The following is a 22,819-nucleotide window of genomic DNA, read 5'->3' on the forward strand; positions in this document are numbered from 1 at the left end:
CCACAGAGACAGAGCAGACTGGTGGTTGGTGGAAGCTTGCAAGAGTGGGGGATGGAAAGTGACTGCTAACAGACAGGGTTTCTTCTTGAGATGATGAAAATGTTCTGGAGTATCCACTGTAGGGGCTGGGGATGTGGCTCAAGCGGTAGCGCACTCGCCTGGCATGCGTGCGGCCCGGGTTCGATCCTCAGCACCACATACCAACAAAGATGTTGTGTCCGCCGAGAACTAAAAAATAAATATTAAAAATTCTCTCTCTCTCTCTCTCTCTCTCTCCTCTCTCACTCTCTCTTTAAAAAAAAAAAAAAAAAAAGTATCCATTGCACAACCTTGTGAAAGAGTAAAACCCACTAAATTAAATAGTTAAGAGGAATATTAATGGTTGTGAACTATATCCTAAGAAACTTGAACTTGGGGCTGGGGATGTGGCTCAAGCGGTAGCGCGCTCGCCTGGCATGCATTCGATCCGCAGCACCACATACCAACAAAGATGTTGTGTCCGCCGAGAACTAAAAAAAAAATAAATAGTAAAAATCCTCTCTCTCTCTCTCTCACTCTCTCTAAAAAAAAAAAAAAAAAAAAGAAAGAAAGAAACTTGAACTTATGAAATGAAAAGTCAATAGGAGCTGGGGTTGCAGCTCAGCGGTAGAACGCTCGCCTAGCAGGTTCGAGGCCCTGGGTTCAATACTCAGCACCTCATAAAAATAATAAAATAAAGGCATTGTGTCCAATTACAACTACAAAATAAATATTAAAAAGAAAAGTCAACAGGAAATATTCACATTTTCCTTAACTCTTCTGAAACCTCAGGGTGGCCTCCTCGGGAAGCTCAGACACCCTGCATGCAGCCCTCCTGCAACCTGGTAATCAGTTCTTCTCACCTTGAGGTGCTGGTGCATGCAGTAGCGACACACCTTGTGCTTCATCTCATGGGTAACATAGCTGGAGAAAGGAATAAACCCACATTTTGGCTGTAAAATAAGCAAATAAGGAAGAAAATAATATATAGGGAGAATTCACACAGCTCTAAACATACAAGTCACTAAGATGATCGAGAGCAATGGGGGTCAGGTGGAAACGGCCCCAGAAGCCGTTTTCACTTTCAGCTTCCAGAGGGATCAACACTTCCCTGTCACATCATACAAATTTCTCTTGGTCTCCAGAGGACCCAAGACTAGCATTCCCACAGGGAACATTGGCTGTGTACTGGCTGAACAAGAGCACAACACAGAGCAGCTTTGTGCTTTCTTTATGGAATGCAGATGAGAAGGTGTAGAGATGGACCCAAACTCCCAGCTCCAAGGAGCATAACCATTGTTCCTGCTGACACCAGTCCGTGGCCTAAAGGCGTCCAACTGATAGTTGGTAGCTTCCAGAACATCAGGGAATCCAGCTGCCTTCTAAAACCTGTGTCCTCTGAGCACAAGCAACACAGAAGGCCTGTGCTCAGAGTTGGGTGCTAGAGAATTTGGCTGAGGATCAAGTGCTCAGGCCAAGGGCATGACCCAGAGATCACTGCCTCAGAAGTAGGAAGGATGGAGAGAGGTAATAGACAGATGTTATAAAAAAAACTTCCTGGGAGGCTTAGGCAGCCACTCTCAACACGGACGGTAAAGCAAGGGGGCCCTGGCCATTCTCCAGCATCTACTGTCCTCCCCCCACTAAAAGTTCAGGATTCCTAATCATGACACACCAGCCACTGTGCCTGTGGGAAAGTCCTTCCTGTGCAGGTGAAGTGATGAAAATGTTCTGGAGCTAGACAGTGTCCAGTCTAAAGGGCATCCCTGGAAATGATGTGTGTAGGATGACCTGACCTGCTTTCCCCTGGTGAACCTCGACGTGGGCTTGCCCCAGTCCAGGGTATTGTCAACACCCAGGAAGGAGCCTAAACCTGGGCTCTGGGAGCTGCAGGAGGGATCCAAGACTGGCATTCTCACTGGGGGAGATGTGGAATGTAGTAAGTGGCTCTGGAAGGACAGAGAAGCAGACCAAGTTCCTGCTGAGGGGCCATACACGTACTTGAGGCAGACACCTCATGGCCTCACAGTCTGAGACCAATATTCCCCTTGCCCAATCAGTCTTCTCCCTGAGTTCACCTTGATCTCTACACACAGAATTGGTCGGTGCTCTGCAAAGCGGTAGGTTTGAAGTCTGGTTAAGTTGGGAAGGCACATAGCGTAACCACTGAGAGTGTCCAGGTCCTTGTCACAACGAGACTCTGGAAAACAGCAAGAGTGACATCTGAAGGTCAGCAGGAGAGACAGTTAACCTCAAGGCACTGAAAAGAATCCTATGGGGGAGGGTCAACCTCACCCAAAACAAGTCCACCATCATGCTGGCTCCAAAGTCACTTAGAGCCCAGCGAGAAGCTCAACTTTACCTGGGTGCTCTGGGATGCATGACAGTAACAAAGTGGTTCATGGCAGGCCTTGGGCCACATGTTTTCAGGTCTGGAGGGGCTCATGCCTCTGAACCTCAGTAAGGGCCTTGGACACTGAGGCTGTGAGCTTTCCCAGTGGCATCACATGGGGCACTAACACATCCTCACGAAGAGAATAGGTGCTGCCCATGTGCTCTGTGGAACTTTCTCCAACCTGTCTCTGTACTCTTACCTTGGTTGATTTTGTCTTTATCCTTTCACTGTAATAAACCATAACCATAACCAGTGAGACCTGGGGTCCTTCTAGCCAATTACCAACCCTAAGAATGGCTTTGAAGGACCCTAAACGTGCAACTGTTAGAAGCAAGGTTCTCCTTGGGAGTGGCCCCCTAATTCCATGGCTCCCTAAGCCCAGGAACTCAGAGAGGAAGGAGTCTGCAGCCCCTCTTCCTCTCAAGCCTGGGCCCTTCCCAACACATGGTGCTCCCATTCTGCCTCACAGGACTCTGCTGGAAGCTGGTGTGGATAGAGCCAAAGAGCACAGGACTCCAGGCCCCTGGGGTAGGCGTCCTTTCTTTCATATAGCAAGCCTCATTCCAAGTGGTTGCTATGAGGGACAGCAGTTCTTACCACTGTGCAATAAAGCCTCAACTATGATTATAACATGAAGTAGGAATGCTGAGCAGCACAAGCAACTGGAGGCAAAACCCTGGAACCAGCCTCTATCCACCTTGGTGGAGATGAAGACTGGGAACCCAGACACTGTCCTGTGCCAACAACCACCTCAGGCTCCCCTCCAGCACAAAGCCTGCTCCTCCCTGCCACAGCCAGACCCCAGGCCCAGAGCACTACTGGCTTCCATTTTCCAAATCAAATCAGGAAGGAATTCTATGGTGGCCAATTCCGTCCTCTCACTGGTTGGCTGTGCTCTAGGAAGAGATATTTCCATGCTTTTCACATGAACTTTATGTCTTTGACAGTGACTATGGGGGAAAAAAGCTTTAATTTGGGTCTTGCCCATAAGGCCACCAGCAAGTGCAAGAAAGATAGGCATGGGGCCAGGGTAAGCATGTGTGGAGATGATGAAGTTTCTGGAAAAAGAACTGCTGCCAGAGGATCATGTCAAACACTTCTGAAGTGATATTTTTTAAATCACAAACAATATTCCTAAACTAGGACATCCTTACCTGGTCTTTCAGACTGTATCTTTAAACACAGTTGTTTCACAAATTCTAAAGGCAGCTGAACAACTTCCTGTAAGAATAAATAAAACAGAGCAATTGCACAATGACAAGATAGCTGATGCCACAGAATAGCAGTGCATCTAAACAGGGTTAACATACACACAATGTGAAATGAACCATTCTATCACAATAAAAAAAAATTTACAGCTTAAACTCATTATAGGTCTTGGTGATAAAGCTGGTCTATTTCCAGAACCAATCCAGGTTAAACAGAGATGCCAACGTTTCAGTGTACTAAGGGTGGCTGGCTCTCAGAGTGGCCAGTGGCCATTCACACCACCAGTCTCCCACCACAGAGCCCCTCCTGCAGTCCCCAATCCTCACAGCATCTGCAGACACAGAACAGAGCCTGCAGCAGTTCTCAGGCCACAAGGAAGACCCTTGCAGAGCCCTCACACAACCTGAGCATTTCATGCTTCCACCTAAGCAGCAGCGCCAGTCTGATGATCAGTGTCAGGGGAGACGCCTGCACATCAGGGGACTCACAGCCACAGGGGACCCACGGAGCTGCTGCCCAGCACTTCTCTCCACTCAGCTGCTTCTCTGCTGAGTGAAACTAGATTCCAGGTGAAAGGGATTCAGCTGAGGCCTCACTGCTCACCATCTTTCCTTTTGTGTTTTCAGGGTGGCTGAATTGTCCCAAAGGGACACAGGAGACTGCCTATAACAAAAACGCTGGGATCCTGCCCATGAGGAGACCAGCTTCTCCATTCAGGCCTAGCATGCCCTGGCCCAAACATCAGTTCCCCAGCCTGCTGGGCCAGTTTCACCTGTGATTTCATTACCTACACTTGATATAAGCTGACAACAGGTGAGGTACTAAAATACCAAGTGCTGAATCAGGTAAGGTAAAACAGTGGGAAACACAAAAGTGTGAAAACTCAAAACCTGGGTTGTCTCACTAAAGTCCCAGTTCTTATTCTGCTTTAAAGAAATCACAATTACAAAAGCACAGGTGCCTGTCTCTAAGCTGTGTAACAATGATGATAAGAACTGCATGATGATCCTCCATCCCGGAAGCATCTTAGTCCCACACCACCAAGCACACCAGGGGAGACACAGCAAGCACCCAGGTCTCGGGCCAGACACACAGAGACCCTCTAGGCCACCCTCTGCCTCCCACCCAAATGAATCCACAGCCACCCAGTGAAGAGCTGACCTGGGTTCCTTCTATACAACATTAAATTATTGACTTTATGATGTGGATGTCTATGTTTTAAGTCAAGATAAAATGTCTATAGTAGGCAGCCCCTTTGAAGTTACATAGCATTGCCATCCAACCAACCACATGAGCCCAGTGACAAGCAGTCCCTGTGTGTGGCACTAGCCTGCAAAGAGCCAAAGTTAACATCCACAGAATGCCCCTCTTGGAGACATGCCACTGACACAGAGTGAGGACCTCCAGATGTGGTACCATCCTTGAAGGGACAAAGGGATACTGCTCAGAAGGACATATCCCAATCTGGCCAACACATCGGCATGCCGAGGATCAAACAGGGAGTCAAGGCCACCCCAGTAGCATCCAACCTCATGTAGATCTGGTCAGAAGAGAGGTGGAGAGGCTGAGGCTGTAGCTCAGTGGCACAGCACTTGCCTAGAACATATTAGGCGCAGGGTTCAATCCTTAGTACCACATAAAAATATTCAAAAGCATTCTGTCCATCTACAACTACAAAAGATAAAAAAAGAACAGAGGCAGAACTTGTAAAATTGCAGACTTCTACAGTACTTAAGAGCAGTGGCTGGAGGACTGAGGGGAGTTCCTTAAGCTCTCCAGGTTCCTGGGGTCAGGCTGTGGTGGTCACTGTCTCCCACAGCCTCGGCACAGGGGCTGTTATGTCTCCTCTCAGGGCAAACAAGATGCAAATGTCCTCTCAAGGGCTTCACTCACCTAACTTGCTGACACATCCACCCTTGCTACTGGGGCCGGTGTGGCCCTGCAGCCTTAATGATGCTGTCACCTGGGGAACACATGTCTGCCTGGAGAAGCTGATCAGGCCCACACTGCAAGCATCCTGCCAGCACCTGCTCACCTGAGGAAAAGCAAGCTGACTCTGGCAGGTGTCTTAATGTGGAGGCGATACATAGCAGGTGACCTTGTGGGCTGAGCTGCCATCACTGCAAATTACTCTACTATGACCTTGCACATCAAAGACAAACAGAACCAAACCCAGAGCCACTGCTGCAGACAACTCTGACCCTGTCCCCTACCTCAAAGGAGTCCCTACCACCACCCCACAGGTCACCATCCCTTGCACCCCCACATCCAATTATCCCAGCCAGTAAACACCATTGCTGCCCATGTCCTCCACCCTCCCAGAAAGAGATCTGAAACCCACAGGACCAGAAACACTCCCACTCAGCACAGGAGCCAGAGTATGGGCAGCAGCACTTCCAGCACTTCTGCAAACATTCTCTCCTCCAGGAGAATGGTCGGCACAGACACCATCCAAGGGGCACAGTGTGGAAGAACCTCACGGCTCTTCCTAAAGCAGCACCCATGACCTCCAGATGACCAACAAGACCACAGTGTGGGAAACAGGCCACAGAAGGCAAGCCTCCTGGCAACAGCTAAGGCAGAACTGAGGGTGCTTTCATGGGCCCAGGCCTGAGGCTCTGCTCAGAGGACAGTACAGGTCAGACAGGTGGGTCAGTTTGTGTCCTGTCCCCACTGACCTTAGGTAAGCAGCGGGCGGCTCCCGCACACACAGCAGTGCTAAGGGTTCTCACAGCTGTTCCTCTAGACCCAGGTTTTAAAATTATACTGAGCAACTGTAGCCCTTGGTGGGTGTGGAGAGCAGGACTAGCCTCCAACCTCACACCATGTGCTCTCCACGAGGACAGGCAGCCCCAGCCAGGGACAGGGAAGGGGCTCCCTTTGCTTCTTAACCTACTGGAAGTTGTCCCTTTGAGCTTAAGGACAGGCCGACACTCATTCAAAAGCCCTCACCAAGCAGGAGGGCCAGGGGAGGTAGCAGGCTTCTCTCTGAACCTCATGGTCCTCAGCATCTGCTGAGCTGCCTCACAGCACAGGAAGGAAAAGCGCCTGGAGACTCTGACTATATGGGGTTTTCAAAAGCACCAAGTTCCAAAGGAAAATCGAGATGCTATTATTGTTCACACAGAACCCACCCATGGATTAAGACATGAACAAAAGTCACTTACCCCACAGTGAACATAGTTCTCCCCCAAAAATTCTTTCATGACATTTTTGCCAAAGTCCACTATGTTCTGTAGGTGCTGAAATATCTCTTCTGAGGTCTGTAAGAGACAAGTTTAAGATGGCCTCGAGATGGACCTCTGGGAAGAACCCACCAAAGTTGGGGGGACACCAAAATCCCCAAGACCCTGTCACAATGGCTGCATCCAGGCCACAGTCTTTAGCCACCTGTTGTGCTGCAAAACATGTGGAGAAAACGCCGACTAGAATGTGCTGCCTCAGGTGGCTTTGGGCAGTGCAGTCAATGGACAGGGGACAGACAGAAGAGAGGATGGAGCCACCTCTGGGACACATCTACTGAAACAGAATCCTTTGGGTCATTTCTCTTCAGCAGCTGAGGCAAGGAGCCCGGGACGCTGGGGCCCCTCTGGGCGCTTCGGCTGCTCATTCCACTCCACTCTCACTGCAGCCCCATCTGCCAATAACACTCCAGTTCCTTCCTCCCCTGTGAAACCAACCCTGTGAGGCACCTGTGTGTGCTGCCACCTCCACCCACCAATGGGCCCCAGCTTTCTATGACCTCTGCCCACAGACACTCAACCCACTGCCCTAGTGAGATGGCGACACATCAATCCTACACATTTGACATGGCTAGCGCCACCTCAAAAGCACTCCACCTGCCACACTGTGGGGTACCCACCCTCACAGAAGGATCAGACCCACCCAGGGGGCCTCATGGGTAGAACAAGCCAGATGAGTGTCTCAGCCTCTCCCTCAGAGGATGTGCTGGAAGCAAAGAAAGGGCCATGGACACAGGAGTCTCCACTGTGTAGTAAGCACCTGTGAACACCTGAGACTCACATATACCGGTAGTTAGACAGCTGAGCACGGGGCAGCAGAAGTTTTCTGGGGGTCTATGACACTGTATTGGGAAGACTCGGTCAAAAGAAGCTTAATTATCCACCAGACCTTGCCCAGAGCCACTTCAACACAGACTGCCCACCAAGTGTCAGTACTGTGCTCACAGACACAATTAACCACAGATGGGTAAACTGGGGCAAGGGTACCAAGGGACTAGGCAATGCAAAGCTGAGACCTGGTCCTAGGTTCCTCACCCCAAACAGGGCCCTCAAGCAGGACACAGAGGCCAGGCCAGGGCAGGTCCTGCTCAACAATACACAGACCCCGTCATGGTGACACATGGTGAAACATGGGTCAAAGTGCTGGGGCCTGGCAGTTCTCATATCAGGAATGAGCGCCCACCCCTTTCGACATTCCACTGGATGCTTCTGCTGTGTTTAAAATTTCTGCAAAAAGCATTAATGTTTCTGCAGCAAGGAAAAATCCAAGTCTTTTTTTTTTTTTTTTTTTTTGTATCAGGGATTGAACCCAAGGGCACTTATCCTCCTGCCTCAGCCTCTGAAGTGCTGGGATTACAGGCATGCACCACTGCACCTGGCCCCCAATTCTTCTTAAATAACAGTTGGAATGACAGGGTGGCCCACCCACCAATCTTACCTTCTTCCTATTTGGAGGAAACTTTAGGAAACGCAGCACTACACAACGCTGTTGGAAAATAAAACAGTCTGATTAGTACCCGCCTGACACCCAGGCACAGGAGTCAGTAGCTGAGAAGGGGCCAGAAAGCAAGGAGGTCCCGGGACTGAGGCTGCCAGGAAGGACCCAGAGAAGGGACATTAGAGTGAAGCCACTTCCAGGGCATGTGGGTAGCAGGGAAGCCAGGAAAAACTGCCTTTGACCAAGCCTGTCCATTCCTACTTATTTACCTTATGGAAATAACTAAAGGAGTTCAAGTGATTTTTAGCTACTTTGTATAAAAGCAGTTTATAATTCCAAGTATAAACAATCTAATTGCTCACCAATAGTGGGGACACACCACAAACTATGGAATACCATGCAGTCATTTACAAGAAAATAAGGTGTCAGTATTTAAAGACAGACATGCAGTCATCATATACTGCTACATACAAAGCATCAGCCCACTTTCATAAAAATTCTCTCTATATATATACATATACACCTATCTACAAATAATCCTACCTATATGAATTTAAAAAAACAGGCAAGATCAACCCCTGGTGTCCACTCCTCAGGTAGGTGGAAATGCCCCCAAGGAAGGTTCCAGAAGGGAATGGTAATGAGATTTTGTTACTTTATGACAATTAAATGAAATTCATAACCTCAGCACTGATAAGGCTGGCCTCAAACTTGTCATCCTCCTGCCTCAACTTCATAGTCACTGTGATTACACCCATGCCTCATCATACCTGGCAACACCTGCCTATTAATACAGATTCAGATTTCCAAAGTTTCTGATCAATATGTTCCTGGTAAAGGCAGGAAAAGCTAGTCTTTTCTGTTTATTTACAAATGGAAATTATAAACTTCCTTTGCATTAATACATACACATAAAGTGGCCCAGCTTCAGCCTGGAGGGAAGCCCAGAGATCAAGGCTGGATCCCCAAGATCAAGGTCATGCAGGGTGAAACAGGGCTTGGATGGCGGCCCGAACCCCAAAGGAACCCTACATGTCCTTCCAACTGTCAGGATCCCTGTGGCTGCTGAGTTGCCAGTTTGGGGGTGGGGCGTGTGCACTGGCTGGAGAGCTAGCCCCTGGCAGCAAAGAGGCCTGCCAGCACCCCTTCTGGAGCCACCCCAGTGTGTCCTCGGCCACCCCATCCATGCACCATGGCTCCGCCTCCCTGTTAGAGGTCATTCCCTTCCTCTCAAAGAGCCAGAACCGACACCAACGAAGTCTGAATGTAGTGATGTGTCCATTTCAAGGTAACTAAGCTCTCTCTCTCCACCTACCCATTTTTCATCCAAAAAATGTCACCAGAAACCTGATCAACATCCCCAAGGAAACTGCAGAATCAGCTTAAAATGCCAATCTTGATCAATACCAACACTCAAACACACTCAACTAGCCTATCCCGCACAGCCACTGCCAACTGACCCTCACAAGAGGCCTGAGCAGGGGGGACCAGCTGGAGGTGGGAGATCCCCTGGCTATGCCAGGTAGAGGCCATTAGGCAGGTGGTGACAGAGCCTGGTGACACTCATGCAGGCTGATGGCAGAAATTAGGTGAAAAAAAAAAAAAAATCAACCCGATATCAGTTCTCATTAACAGAATGATACCAGAGGCACCCTCACCTGGAGGAATCCAGAACTGAAAATTGACAGATTTCTAACTACCCAAAAAAGGCATAAAACTGGGTAAAGACTGGAAGGAAGTGCACCAAAGTATAATAAAAGCTAGTATCTAGGTGGGAAATATGGAGTGATTTTTACTTTCTTCCTTCTAATACTATATATTTTCCGAAGAGGGAAGAAATAATGATTAGTAATAAATAAAAATGAAAGGCCACAGAGAGCTCACTCTCCCTCCTCTTCATGGTTACCATAAGGTGAAAACAAATTTCCTCCAACATGTCTTACTGCCATGATGATCAGCTTCACCTCAGGCCAAAAGCAGTGAATTCAGCCAACCATGGACTGAACCTCTGAAACCAGACTCTGTTGTCTATCCCAACGAATGGAAATCAGGATCTGGAAGAGATATTTGTACTCTCATGTTCATTATAACACTAGTCATAGTGATGAAGACGTGTAAACAAGCTAAACATCCATGGAGGATGAGTGGATAAAAGAAAATGCATACAACAAATATGCACATCATAAAATATTATTCACCCTAAAAAAAATAGAGAACTTCTGCAGTGTGATACAACATGGATGAAACTTGAGGATACTGTGCTAAGACAAACAGAAGGACAAACACTGCATGATTACTCAGCTATGAAGATCTCTAATACAGAAAAATTCATGGATCTGTAGAGTAGAATCACTGGTGGTTATTAGAGAATAGAGAAGTGAGGGGGAAACGTGGCATTACTAATAAATGGACATAAAGTTTTAGTCAAGCAAGATAAATTCTAGAGATCTGCTATATAAAGCATACCTATTAATGACATTATATTCTACTCTTAAACATTAAATAGAAAAGTAGATATCATGTTGTTTTCTTACCACAATAAATTATTTTTAAAAAGCCTACAGTGAACCAATACATTAAAATAAACACCTGCCAGTGTGAAGACAGAGAATATTTGCCAGTCAGCCTTCTTCACTATGACAAAGTTCCTCAGGAAATCAACTTAAAAAGAGGAAAAGATTTATTTTGACTCATAGGTTCAGAGGTTTTGGTCTGTGGTAATTCAGTTCAAGGGCATTCAGGTCTGAAAAGGTAGCACATTGTGGAGGCAGCACATGGTAGAATAAAGCTGTTCACTTCATAGCAGTCAGAAAACAGAAAACCACAGAAAGAGATGGAGGGCCCAATATCCCCTGCATAGGGAATACTGTCCCCAACAATCTAGCTTCCTTCTACTAGACTAGAGTAGCGTAAGGTTCTAAAGGTTCTACCACCTTGTAATACCACCACAGGCTGGGGTCCAGGCCTTCAACACATAGGTCTTTGGGGAACACTTAAGATCTAAACCATAACAAGGTATATGGTCCCCTGTTATGGAGAGACCTTCCATAAAGATGAACAGGAAAAGGCTGTCTCATCACCTACAAGGCACTCTTAAGGTGTGGGATGGGAGTCACCCTCTAAGTCAATCATACCAAAGTCCCCTGTCCTTTCACAAGTTGGTTATTCCATCATAGTGATGAGATAACCTAGGAAGGTGACCTGAAAGACCCCGGGAAGCTGAGATTAGGCTACTTTCAAAGGGAGACAGAAAAACACAATAGCATAGGTGTCACCCCTCAGAATGTGGCCAGAAACAGCACTTTGCCAGCTTTTCCCAATCGGTACAGATGACTCCTAGGCAGGAACCATGGTGGACCCAAAAGTGCATCTAGTGGGGTGGGCCCCCTACAGCCCTTCTTCATCCTGCCTTGCTCTGTTCCATCAGACAACACCACCCAGGTCTGCCAATCACCAGGAGCAGAAGATGCCAAGTCACTGACTTCTGCAATACAACCAGAAACACATCCCCAGGGCCCCCAGGACTCAGCAGTCCAAGAAGCAGGGCTGCCAGGGCTGGGCTCCACTAGGTGCTCCCACTGGTACAATTCAGCCTCAGGGTGAACTCAACCTCAGAGAAAAACCATAAAGCAAACCAACAGAGAATGAAGCTGTGGCAAAGGAAGGTGCCTGCAAAGCTGTAATATTGGGAGGGAGCCCACTGTTCTGCAGGCATGCAGGAAAGCCAGGAAGCTGACACAGGAACCTTGTCCAACCTGGGCAAGATATCTCCTTCCCAAGCTCTTTCAGCTCCAGCTTGACCTCTCGGTCATCCTTAATGGACTGAAGAGGATGCAGGTGTAAACCACAGGGGAGGTACTAACCCACAAAAAAAAAAAAAAAAAAAAGAACGTGCCACACTGATGATATAACTGAGAAAACGGGAAGAACTGAAGGGACAAACTGGGACAGCCTGGTGATACCTAAAGGATGGCAAATCTGAACACGTGTGAAGAGAAGGCACGACTCATGGCAGCACATAACCGAAGAAGCACAGCAAGTATGGGGGCCCTGGGACTGCCTGCCTGAGCTGCACAATAGCCATGAAGCAGTCCCAGTCAAGTGCAGCCTTGCTCTCTAGATGCAGCAAGGCCTCCCTCACCTTCCTGTGTTGCAGCTCTCAAAAGAAAGTCACTGGGGAGCTCCATCTCCAACTGAGTTCTGACCAAAGAGGAGGAAAAAGTGGCCATGTCACCTGGGAAGACGTAAAACCAGACAGATGAACACCTTCACATACTAGTGAGGCACAGTGCTAAAAACCACCAAAGAGAATTAAAAAAAAAAAAAAAAAATCCTAACCATGCAATAAAAAATATAAATTAAGGTATAAAGTGGGGTCACATGCAGAGCTCAGCAATAAGCTAGAGTGGAACAAGAAAAGAACAAACCTCACCAAGAAAGAAGCCATATTACTGGGCACGGTGGCACACACCTGAAATCACAGTGGCTAGGGAGGCTGAGGCAGGAAGATCCAGAGTTCAAAACCAGTGTCAGCAAAAGCAAAGCCCTACACGACTCAGTGAGACCCCGTCTCTAAATAAAATACAAAATAGGGCTGGGGATGTGGCTCAGTCTAGTGCCCCTGACTTCAATCCCCAGTACAAGACAGAAAGAAAGGGAAGGAAGGAAGGAAGGAAGGAAGGGAGGGAGGGAGGGAGAAAGACGAAGAAAGAAAGACAGAAAGACAGACAGAAAGAAGTCATATCAGCAACAGCAGCCTATAAGAACGCCAATGAAAACCTTAAATGCAGAGGTTTTTTTTTTTTTTTTTTTAAAGACGCTAGTGGCAAGAAAACGTTGACTACTTCAACAAGAGCCCAGAGCTTAGGGATATGCCATATGGTTGCGAAAAAACAAAGAATATCAACACTTATGGGCTTCCAGCATCTCCAGAAAAAGTGTGATTAACAACATTCCTATAGCACTGAACAACTGCTTTCCACCTAAGCTACAATAAATAATTCCGTAATGGATATCTTTTAGTACAAAAATCTTTATTTTCATTTCTAATTATCTCCTTTTCAAGAATACAAGAATACATGAACAAAGCTGGGCACTGTGGCGCACACCTATAATCCCAGCAGCTTGGGAAGCTGACGCAGGAGGATCATGAGTTCAAAGCTAGCCTCATCAAGTCAGAGAGGTCCCAGGCAACTAGGCAAGGCCCTGTCTCAAAAATACATATATAAATAAAAAGAGCCGGGGATGTAGCTCAGTAGTTAAGCACCTATTGGCTCAATACCTGGTATTCAAAGAAAAAAAAAACTTGAACAGAAATTAGATCAAAGACTATAAAACATTTAGAAATCCTTTTTCCTGATTTTTTTTTTTTAAATGGTAGGGATTCAAACCCAGGACCTCAAGCAAGCTAAATGTACATTCTACCACTGAGCTACACTCCCAGCCCCTTTTCTTGATTACAATGCGTATTCATTGTAGAAAATGTAGAATATATTTTTAAAAATTAATAAGGAGTTGGGTGTAGTGTTATGCATACCTATAGCTCCAGCCACTCAAAAGAGACTTAGGTAGGACTGCTTGTGTCAAGGCATTCTAGCCCATCATGGGCAACATAGTGAAACCCCACTTAAAAAAAAAAAAAGGAAAGGAGGTAAAAATAAATCTTGATATGGTCACAAAGTGGTAACTACCTGTAACATTGTGATGTATTTCCTCCCACATATATACTTAAAACCACACCACACTATACATCTTTTGTAACCTTTTTCCTTTTAACATTGTAAACATTTACCCAAATTACATGGAATACAGCATAATTTACCTAATGCAGTCTCTGTAAAATAGCCATTTAAATTGTTTACATTATATATATACATATATATATATATATATATATAAAATACTGCTATATTGAAAGTAAAAAATCTGAAAACCAGATACCCTAAAACAGAAGATGAGAAGAGAAACAATGAGATGGCCCCCCACCCCTGACTGCTTGACCTTCACACCTGCAAAGCCCAGACAAACACCACAAGCACCAACCAATTTGCAGAAATGATGTGAAGCTCTCCTCAGAATCTGAGAAAGGCTACAAAACCGGAATGACTGGAAATGAACAGTTCTCTACACAAGTTTGATAAATGTTCTTTGTTGGCAGGTCAATGGAGAGCAAAATCCTCAGGTTACCTTTGTCAACAAGAAGGAAAACATGACAGCTTGGTGTCATGACAAGTGCACACTGTCTTCCCCTGCATACCAAGGCCTGAATGACCCAGAGGCCAAGTGCCCTGGATACCTTACAGGTGGAAGGATAAACCAGACATAAAATGACCTTCACAGGACAAGCCGTAATTCAAAACCAATAAGGTCAAAGTGAAGGAGCAAGTGCAGAGACCTGGGGACAAAAGTCCAGCCCAGTAGCATGGAGGATAGTCACAGGTTTTGATGACCTATGATATGGCTGCTAGCTCAAGTGCCATGCACTCAGGCAGCAACAAGGTAAGTATATGTCCAGATGCAACATGCCCTGCTCAAGAAGCCCCCTCAGGGTCCAGGAGGATCATGAGTTCAAAGCTAGCCTCATCAAGTTAGAGAGGTCCATGCCTAGGGCTCCAGACACCAATGGGGGACAGTGTCCAGGCGACTAACAGGAGGCATGCACGTCAGATGGTCCATACCGGATGAGCAGAGGACAGTCAGGTGCTGTATCTGGGAAAGGGATATCTACACAACTGTCCCAAACAAGAAAGAACATGTCCTGACAGGCAACACTGGAACCATCTGGGCCACTGGGCTGCCTCTGAAGGAAGGGGCTATGGGGAAGATGACTACCACCTGTCAGGAATGCTGTTACAACTCCTCTCTATGGGCTGGCCTGCATTCACTTTCCTGCCCACCCTGAACATGCCCCACCACCTCCAGCAGTCCACACTGAGTTCCTCAATCCCAGGCCCCAAGTCCTGCATACCACAGAACTCTTCCTCTCATTTTACACTTGCATATGGCAGAAGAAGCATCACTGTACTCCTTCTATTGCTGCCCAATGACAGTGCAGATGTCCCCACCTAGACCCTCAGCTCTTGCAGGTCAGGCCTCAGATGACTGACTGCACCTGCACTGTGCATCATGCTCTTGTGCTGCAGAGGGAGGAATGATGGGATTTTATAAGGTCAGTGCCCTCTCAGAGACAGTGAACCTCTATCTGGAAAGACTTGGTGAAGGCCTCCATCTCTCTTGGATTGGATGATACTGATCTGGAGAGCTGAGCAGAGAAGCAGATGCACCTATGCCCAGATAGAAATAAGAGCAGTGCTTGTGCCTAAGTGCTCACAGGAATGGGAGTCCTCCAGTTCTCACTCACCCACCTTCTTTCTAACCACTCATGTACACACTCCTTGGGCACAACAGGCCCTGAAAAGTTGCCTTCCAGGGTTCACTCTCTTCTCAGCCCAAAGCCTGAGCATGCCAGCAGGGATGAGCTGGCAGCCAGGCTCGAGAACCAGGCCAAGCACAAAGGCTTCTCCAGGCTTCTCAACACAGCACAAATTCAGTTTACCTACATTAGATGCAAACATCATCCACCTTAACTCCATGGGAAACATTTTCTTATGAGATGGTTTGTGTTGATAAGCTTCAATTTCAAGTGAAGAGCTGAAACTCTCTTCACCAAAGAGGAAGGCGCATAGAGAGAAAATTTAGATTTAAAATTAAGGGCTAGGAAATAAATAAATAAAATAAAATTAAGGCTAGGGTGTACCTCAGTGATTAAGCATTTGCCTAGCATGCTCAAAGCCCTGGGTTCCATCCCCAGCACTGCAAAAATGATGATAAATAATGATGATGATGATAATTAAATAAAGCATGAAAGCATGGGTCCAGGACAGCCTAATGGCTGAAGGTAAGTTAAAAAGGTAAAAGTAAAAAAAAAAAAAAAAAAAAAAAAAAACACAACCATGACGAATGGAGTTGTGCAAAAAGGCAGGAGCTGGGCTACCTTGAAAATGCCTCCTTAGGGAAGGGGGGGTGGACATGTGCCTGTTGGGGACAATGGACAGAGATCCAAGTGTCAGAGGTAACTTGCACAGAAGCCTCTGTTCTTCTACCCTGGGTGTGCTTTTGCTCCAAGTCTAGAACTTGCTCCTTCATCTACCACTACTTTTGAAACTTAATACATCAGCTTCCATTAGAAGGGGAAGCTTTAGGTTAGCCTTGTCCATTATTAACTCACCTAAAGGTCATAAGTAGAACCTGTGGTCTCAGTTCTTTAATTCCCCAATTATGCTAATGGGTAACAAAATACAAGGATGGAATCATGGGCCAGGTGCCTACTCCAGAACCTGCACCATTCCTGAACAGCTGCTGTAATGGAGCAGGACCTTAACTGCTCTGAGTTCTGCTTGCTTCACCTGACCAAGGGGCTGATAGGTATCACTGGCAAGGCATAACTTGTCTGGCTCCCTCTCAATTGATCTTTCCCGAAATGCCAAAAAGCAAATTCTATTCCTAGTTCCACTTTACAAATGCAGGCACTGAGCCTCCCCATACGGTGGCAAAACTGGGAATGGTCCCAGCTTCCTGTGCTTCTAAGTCCCGCTAATCTAAATCTTCCCTACCTGGCATCTTTCTCCCTCCTACCCACCACATTCCTGCCAGGTTGTACCAAAGAAGATGTCAAAGAATTCTGGGCCACAAATCCATAGGCTTCTCTTCCTGTATCCACCTCCTTGAAAGTCTTCACTGCAGTTTCTGAAACTCACTGAATCAGGAAACTTTAAATTCTAAAAGACTCCGGAGGCGAACCTGTAGGCAGTACCCCGTTATTAACAGCAGCAGGGAGAACAGCAGTACCTTCGTTTCATGAAGCTGAATTCCCTCCGTGCCTAGAGCGACAGCATCCTAGGCACTTCCCCCCTGTGCTGCCCAGGCCTGGTCCCGACTTGGCCTACACCCAGAGGCCAGCACACGGGCGTGGTGGGGGAGGACTCAGAACCCACGCCGGGGACTAGGAGATACTTGGGATATGGGGGACCGAGAAGAGGGGGAAACTGAAAGGGACGGGGGCCCAACGGCGGTAGTGGCACTGGAGGCAGGACCGGGGACCAAGCGGGGACGGGATCCAGAGGGATGAGGGACCGACACGGGGTCTGGGGGATGACTGGAGACCGAACTAGGGAGGGTGCTGGTGGGTACGCGGGAATGAACTGAAAAGTTGCTAGAGGGATGAAGGACCCAAACTGGGGAGATGCTAGCGGATATGGGGATGCCCCGAAAACCCGGGCCCTCGGGTAAGGCCCTGAACCGCGCCGCCGGACTGCCGCTCACCTGCGCGTGGGCCACCACCAGGCTCTTGTTCCCTTCTCCGTGGTACCTCCATTCATTCTCGTCCATCTTCCCTTCTTCCATGCCCCGGCGCGGCCCTGGAGCCTCGCAGTCCGGGACGTGAGGACGCGAGCTGGGGGCCACCCACCTCGCCCGGCTCCAGTGGCCGAAGTCTGGGGAGGAGCGCCTGTCAGCCGCCGCCTGTGGTCGACTCCTCCGCGGCTACTCGTAGGCGCGGGCCGCCGGAAGCCACGCCCCCGGTGACTGCCATGACCAAGCCGGGCAACTTCCGGGATCCCGCCCACTTCACCTCTTTGACCGCAGCAGTGAATGAGCCAACGGCCATCTTAGGTATTGGCAGAGTGACTCACTTCCGAAGCGCGGTCTTGGGAACCGGAAGGGAGGTTTCCGGCCCGAGCGCCGGACGTGAGGCTAGCTAAAATGACCGGCGGCTGCTCGGCGCCCCGGGACCCCTCGGCAGTGTCTTGTCTCAGCGTTTGGCGTCTTGGGGCTCGAGACCGCTTGACGGTGGGACCCCAGCAAGGTGCTTGGCGTCTCTGAGCCTCATTTTTCGCTTCTGTAGAATGGAATATGACCCATTGCACCCTCACGGGATTACCAGACGCAGAGCATCCGTTGGTCCCGTGAGGTAAAAACGTTGTCGTCCTCGTTTTCCACGCAGGAAAACATGGCACGGCAAAGCGAGAGACACCCCGCCCCGCTTCCCTGGTGGCGCTTTTTGCCCGCGGGCCTCCAGGGACAGAGGTGAGGCGGAGGAAAGCGGCCCTAGGCTTATTCCCTAGGGCGGAGGAGAGAATGTCACCGCCTCGTAGAGCCGCTGTGAGGCTCACGTGTCCTCAGTCTCAGGATCACTTGATGCTCCGAGCAGTGATTGAGGGGCCAGAGGCTTTTGCTGATATGGGTTACAGCTTTCGGTATTTTAAATTAAAACAAGAAGTGTGACCGGCGTGGTCGCGCACGCCTCTAGTTCCATTGACTTGGGAAGGTGGGGCAGGAGGATCCCAAGTTCGAGGACAGCCTACGCAACTTAATGGGACCCTGTCTCAAAAGGGGGAAAATGTAATACGTGGTAAAGCGCCCCTGGGTTAATTCCCCAGTACTCCCCTCAAATGTTTAGCCGTATTTTTAAATTTAAAAACGAGCGTATTACATGTAATTAGTAGATAAACTTAATATCTCGAAAATAAAGAAGAGTGATGGTGTTTTACATTTTTTGCAACTCTTTTTAAAGCTTAGTGGATAGTAACGGGATTCTCAGATCTACATTAGGTTTGCTCCAATGTTAAAGGTTGCTTTGGTTGACGTATATGAAGAAAATCGAGCGTAATGCAGATATGTGATTCATAAAGGTAGGGCCGTCAGACCTAGTCTTGAGAATGGCTTACTGAGAGCCTCTCTGGGAACCTGCCAGGCTTTGGGAATAACAGCGAAATGACGCTAGAAGATCAGGAAAATGATCTAACAGCTTCAAGCATCTCTTTTTCCTCTAGCTTGGGATAAAGGGGAGGCCAGGTGGGAGGCTGTTTAGAATCCTCTGCAGGAAAGTTTCAGAAATGGTAGTAATAGCCACTCCTGGAGGTAAACAGACCCCAAGGGGTGGAGGGAACAAGCACAGAACAGTGAGAAGACATTAAAGTTCACCAAGGCCTGACTTCCCACACCTACAAGGCCAGGAGACCCTAAACTTGAAAGAAGAGCTGGAGTCAGAATCATACTACATATCAATACCACATTAAGTCTTAAAATATTTGCTTGAGGAAACCTTTGTGGTGCTGGAAACATTCTAAATCTTTATCTCCCCCGCCCCCACCCAAGGAGGAGTGTTTATCACAAAGTATGAGCCATAGGAATGGGGGACATCAGTTTTTTGGTTTGGGTGTTTTTGTTTGTTTTTTTGTTTTGTTTTGTTTTGATGCCTTTGCCCCACATCCCCTCCTTTGCATAACACCGACACAGGCTTTGTATGGGAAGCACCGTTCCTCTATTCAGTTTAGGTAGTCTGACTTACCTGGGCTTAATTCCTATTCTCAAGTCTGGGCTTGTGACTTTGACACAGGCAACCAGGAATTACATTCCCTGGAAATTACATAAAGGGGTTGGTTCAGGAGGTACAGGGAGGTGATACACAGGATCCTGTGAAGCTCACTCCTGTGGCTTACACTGACCTGAGGGGGAGAAGCACTTTCAGCTGGCTGACAGAACAGCCTCATTAGCTTATGCTGCCAGTAGTGTCCCAGGCAGCATAGGTGAATCAACAGGAAACAGCTGGGAAATAGCAAGTACTTTGTTGACCAGATTGCTTTAAAGCTTCTGAGCCAATGAATTCCATCTTTTGCTTAAGACAGTGTAAGCTGGATTCTTTTTACTCCCAAACCAGGAACAAGAGTATACTGGATCACCTCCTCAGGTGGATATTGGAAGCAAAGACTGAATGTGTACTATTAGATAGGATTCCTACATAAGAAGTGTATGAACTGAATTTTAGGTCCCCCAGAAATTCTTATGCAGAAGGGCAAACAACAATGTGATGGTTTTAGAGGTGGACTTTTTGCAAAGTCATGAAGGTGGAACCCCTGTGAGGCGATTAGTACCCAGCAAGAAGGCAGCCCTCATCAGAACCCAACCATGCTGGCACTCTGATCTCAGAATTATAGCCATCAGACTGGCACCCTGAGGACAGGAATACAGCTTATATAGACAAAAGGGTGGCTCCTGCAGGCACAGTCAACTGGTGACCACAGACTATCTGCACCATAATGCTAACCATGGTGATCTACACGTGTATGAAGTCCATCTGTACTCAGCTCTCATGTTTGGGGAAGAGAAATTCCCAGCAAGTTCAAAGGGAAGATGGCAGCCATGTGCCATGTATGCCTCTAAACTGGCTGCAGCTGAAGTGGCAGTTGCCACAGCCATGATGACAGCCACAGAGGCTGGACCAAGGCTTCTGGAGTGACAGCAGCAAGAGAAATGACCTCCAGCGCAGCAGCTGCTGAGCAGTAGGTTTCCGTAGAAACAGTGAAAGCCACGATGGGCACAGGGGCTGCAAAGGTGGCCTAAGTGGTGCCCTGATCCTGTTCCTACCCTACCTACACCTTGTCCACAGAACTGGTGAGGCCATGTAGCTATCCCCAGGGGCAACAGTGGGGACTGTCAGTCAAGTGGTGCCTGCTCTTATTGGTCCCAGGTTGCTTTGGCCAACTACAAAAACAACCTTTGAAAACAAAGGAGAAAAACAGAAAAACCTTTTGGGTTGGGTCAGGCCCTTTGTATTCTAATCTCATTTCCCCCTTAAGAGATTTTTATCCTCTTTAATCTCTCCCTTTCTTCCCCCCACTCCTTACTGGAGGCTTCACCACTGAGCTATATCCCCAGCCCTTTTATTTTGAGAAGGGGTCCCACTAAGTTGCCAAGGCTGGCCTTTAACTTGCAATGCTCCTACCTCAGGCTCTTGGGGTGACAGGCCTGCACCACTACTCCAGCTCTCCTTAATCTTTTTTTTTTTTAATTTAACGTTTTTTTAGTTGTTGATGTACCTTTATTTAATTAATTTATTTATATGTGGTGTTGAGAATTGAACACAGTGCCTAGGCAAGCGCTCTACCACTGAGCCACAACCCAGCCCCTCTCCTTAATCTTAAGGAGTCAGGAAGAAGGTCTCTATCTTCATCTATTACATTAAATATTACTATTTACAGCTGACAACAGGCATTGACCCTATGGGTCCCTGTGGAGGCATTAAAAATCTCCCACTGACTGTTCTCATGGCCTATAGGACCTGATTCTTCCCGCTAAAGGGAAACCATGCATAAATATCAGTTTGACCATGAACTGCTATAACCTGGAAGACACAACTTTACCAAAAGGTTAAAAACATGAGAAGCAAGTTTAGTGGTACTCTCCATGCTCTCCCCCTTCTTGGTCCCTGATGTACTTTCTTTGGAGCAGTGCCCACCTTGATCTTCCCAACATCCCCCCTCTTTTAGCTGCTTAGTTCTATGCTCTGCTCTTTTTCATTTTTCTTACCCAGTAGACCACCTTTTCTCCTGTGCCCAGCTAATCATTTTCCTTGTTTTCCTGCTCTACTGCGTCATGAAGAACAGTTATATATTCCCCATCTGCCATTCTTTGAGCTGCCATCTGTGAATCATGTGGCTGATTCATTAGTGCTCTTGTGTGCAATCCATTCTTGTCCTCCATATTCACTGTCCATAACATACAGTGATATTTGCATAAGACAGACTATACCAAATCTACATATTCTACCTAGCAGCCCATGCTCACAACTCTTTGGCCACAGGCTATGGATACTTTGTGAAACTATCCATGGCTCCCTACAACCTTTCAGATGTCCTTTCACATCCTTTCTTTTACACTTGTCTGCAAACAGTCCCAGGAAACATCTGCATCTGATTCTCCTACTCCTATCCTTGCATGTCCAACCTGACTTGCTACTGGGTCTCACCACTCTCTCCCTGAGTATTCCCACCCATCTTATCCTCTCTTCCTTCTCCCTCATTAGCTCTCATCTCTTTTTAGGAGCTCTCCTTCAACACTGGCTCCAGTCCTCTCTGCTCCTACATTCTCTGTGGACGACCGACCCACTGAACTCTAGATAGATGCCACCGGTGTGGTTAGAGACTTCTGGGCTTGTCAGCATCTCTCCCTGACACTGGTCACTGGTGCCTTCCTTTAACTGGTGCCTTCCACAATGCTCAAGAGTCCCTTTTCAGATCTAGTCTGACTCTCTTTGCTTTACATTAAAACCAATTATCCCATCCTTTGGGGTATTCACTCCCTTTCAACTGCCCTTGCTGTCTTCCTCTAAAAAGACTCAACTATCCTGAAAATCTTCTCAGCTGTTATCTGTCTTTAGTTATTTTCTTACCTCAAAATTTCTAGAACAAATAGCCTAAAAGTGTTAACTATCTTTACTATATGCTCATTTCTCAATCTGGTTTTCATTACAACTTCCACCCTCCAAATTTAGTCAGGAGTCTCTGTGGATATCTGCTGTGCAACACAAATTTAACACTGAAACTGAAATGGTGAGCAATAGAAATGAGAGGAAGAAAAGGTGATGAAAGAATAGAGGACACAAACAAGGGGTGTGGTGTTTTTTGGGTGGGGAAAGCTACACAGGGAGAGCGAGACAGAACCCTCCATTCATAGTTGACA

At 47.4% G+C, this 22,819-nt stretch overlaps 1 protein-coding gene across 2 annotated transcripts in view; it reads right to left on the minus strand.

Annotated features, from left to right (window-relative positions):
- The window catches only part of IPPK (inositol-pentakisphosphate 2-kinase), a 50,765-nt gene extending 32,887 nt beyond the window's left edge, over window positions 1-17,878 (minus strand). The window contains exons 1-7 of one of the 2 annotated variants that reach the window (XM_081263548.1): window positions 17,624-17,878; window positions 12,444-12,536; window positions 8,303-8,350; window positions 6,790-6,885; window positions 3,568-3,634; window positions 2,097-2,218; window positions 882-971 (exon numbers count right to left, since the gene is read on the minus strand). In XM_081263548.1, coding sequence (XP_081119674.1) covers window positions 882-971; window positions 2,097-2,218; window positions 3,568-3,634; window positions 6,790-6,828 — 318 coding nt within the window. In that variant the 5' untranslated portion in view covers window positions 6,829-6,885; window positions 8,303-8,350; window positions 12,444-12,536; window positions 17,624-17,878. The remainder of the gene's footprint in view (window positions 1-881; window positions 972-2,096; window positions 2,219-3,567; window positions 3,635-6,789; window positions 6,886-8,302; window positions 8,351-12,443; window positions 12,537-17,623) is intronic. The other variant, XM_081263547.1, reaches the window with a different exon arrangement.
- Between the last annotated feature and the right edge of the window lie 4,941 nt (window positions 17,879-22,819).

This window comes from Spermophilus citellus (genome assembly GCF_964194105.1).
Source record: "Spermophilus citellus genome assembly, chromosome: 12".
NCBI lineage: Eukaryota > Metazoa > Chordata > Mammalia > Rodentia > Sciuridae > Spermophilus > Spermophilus citellus.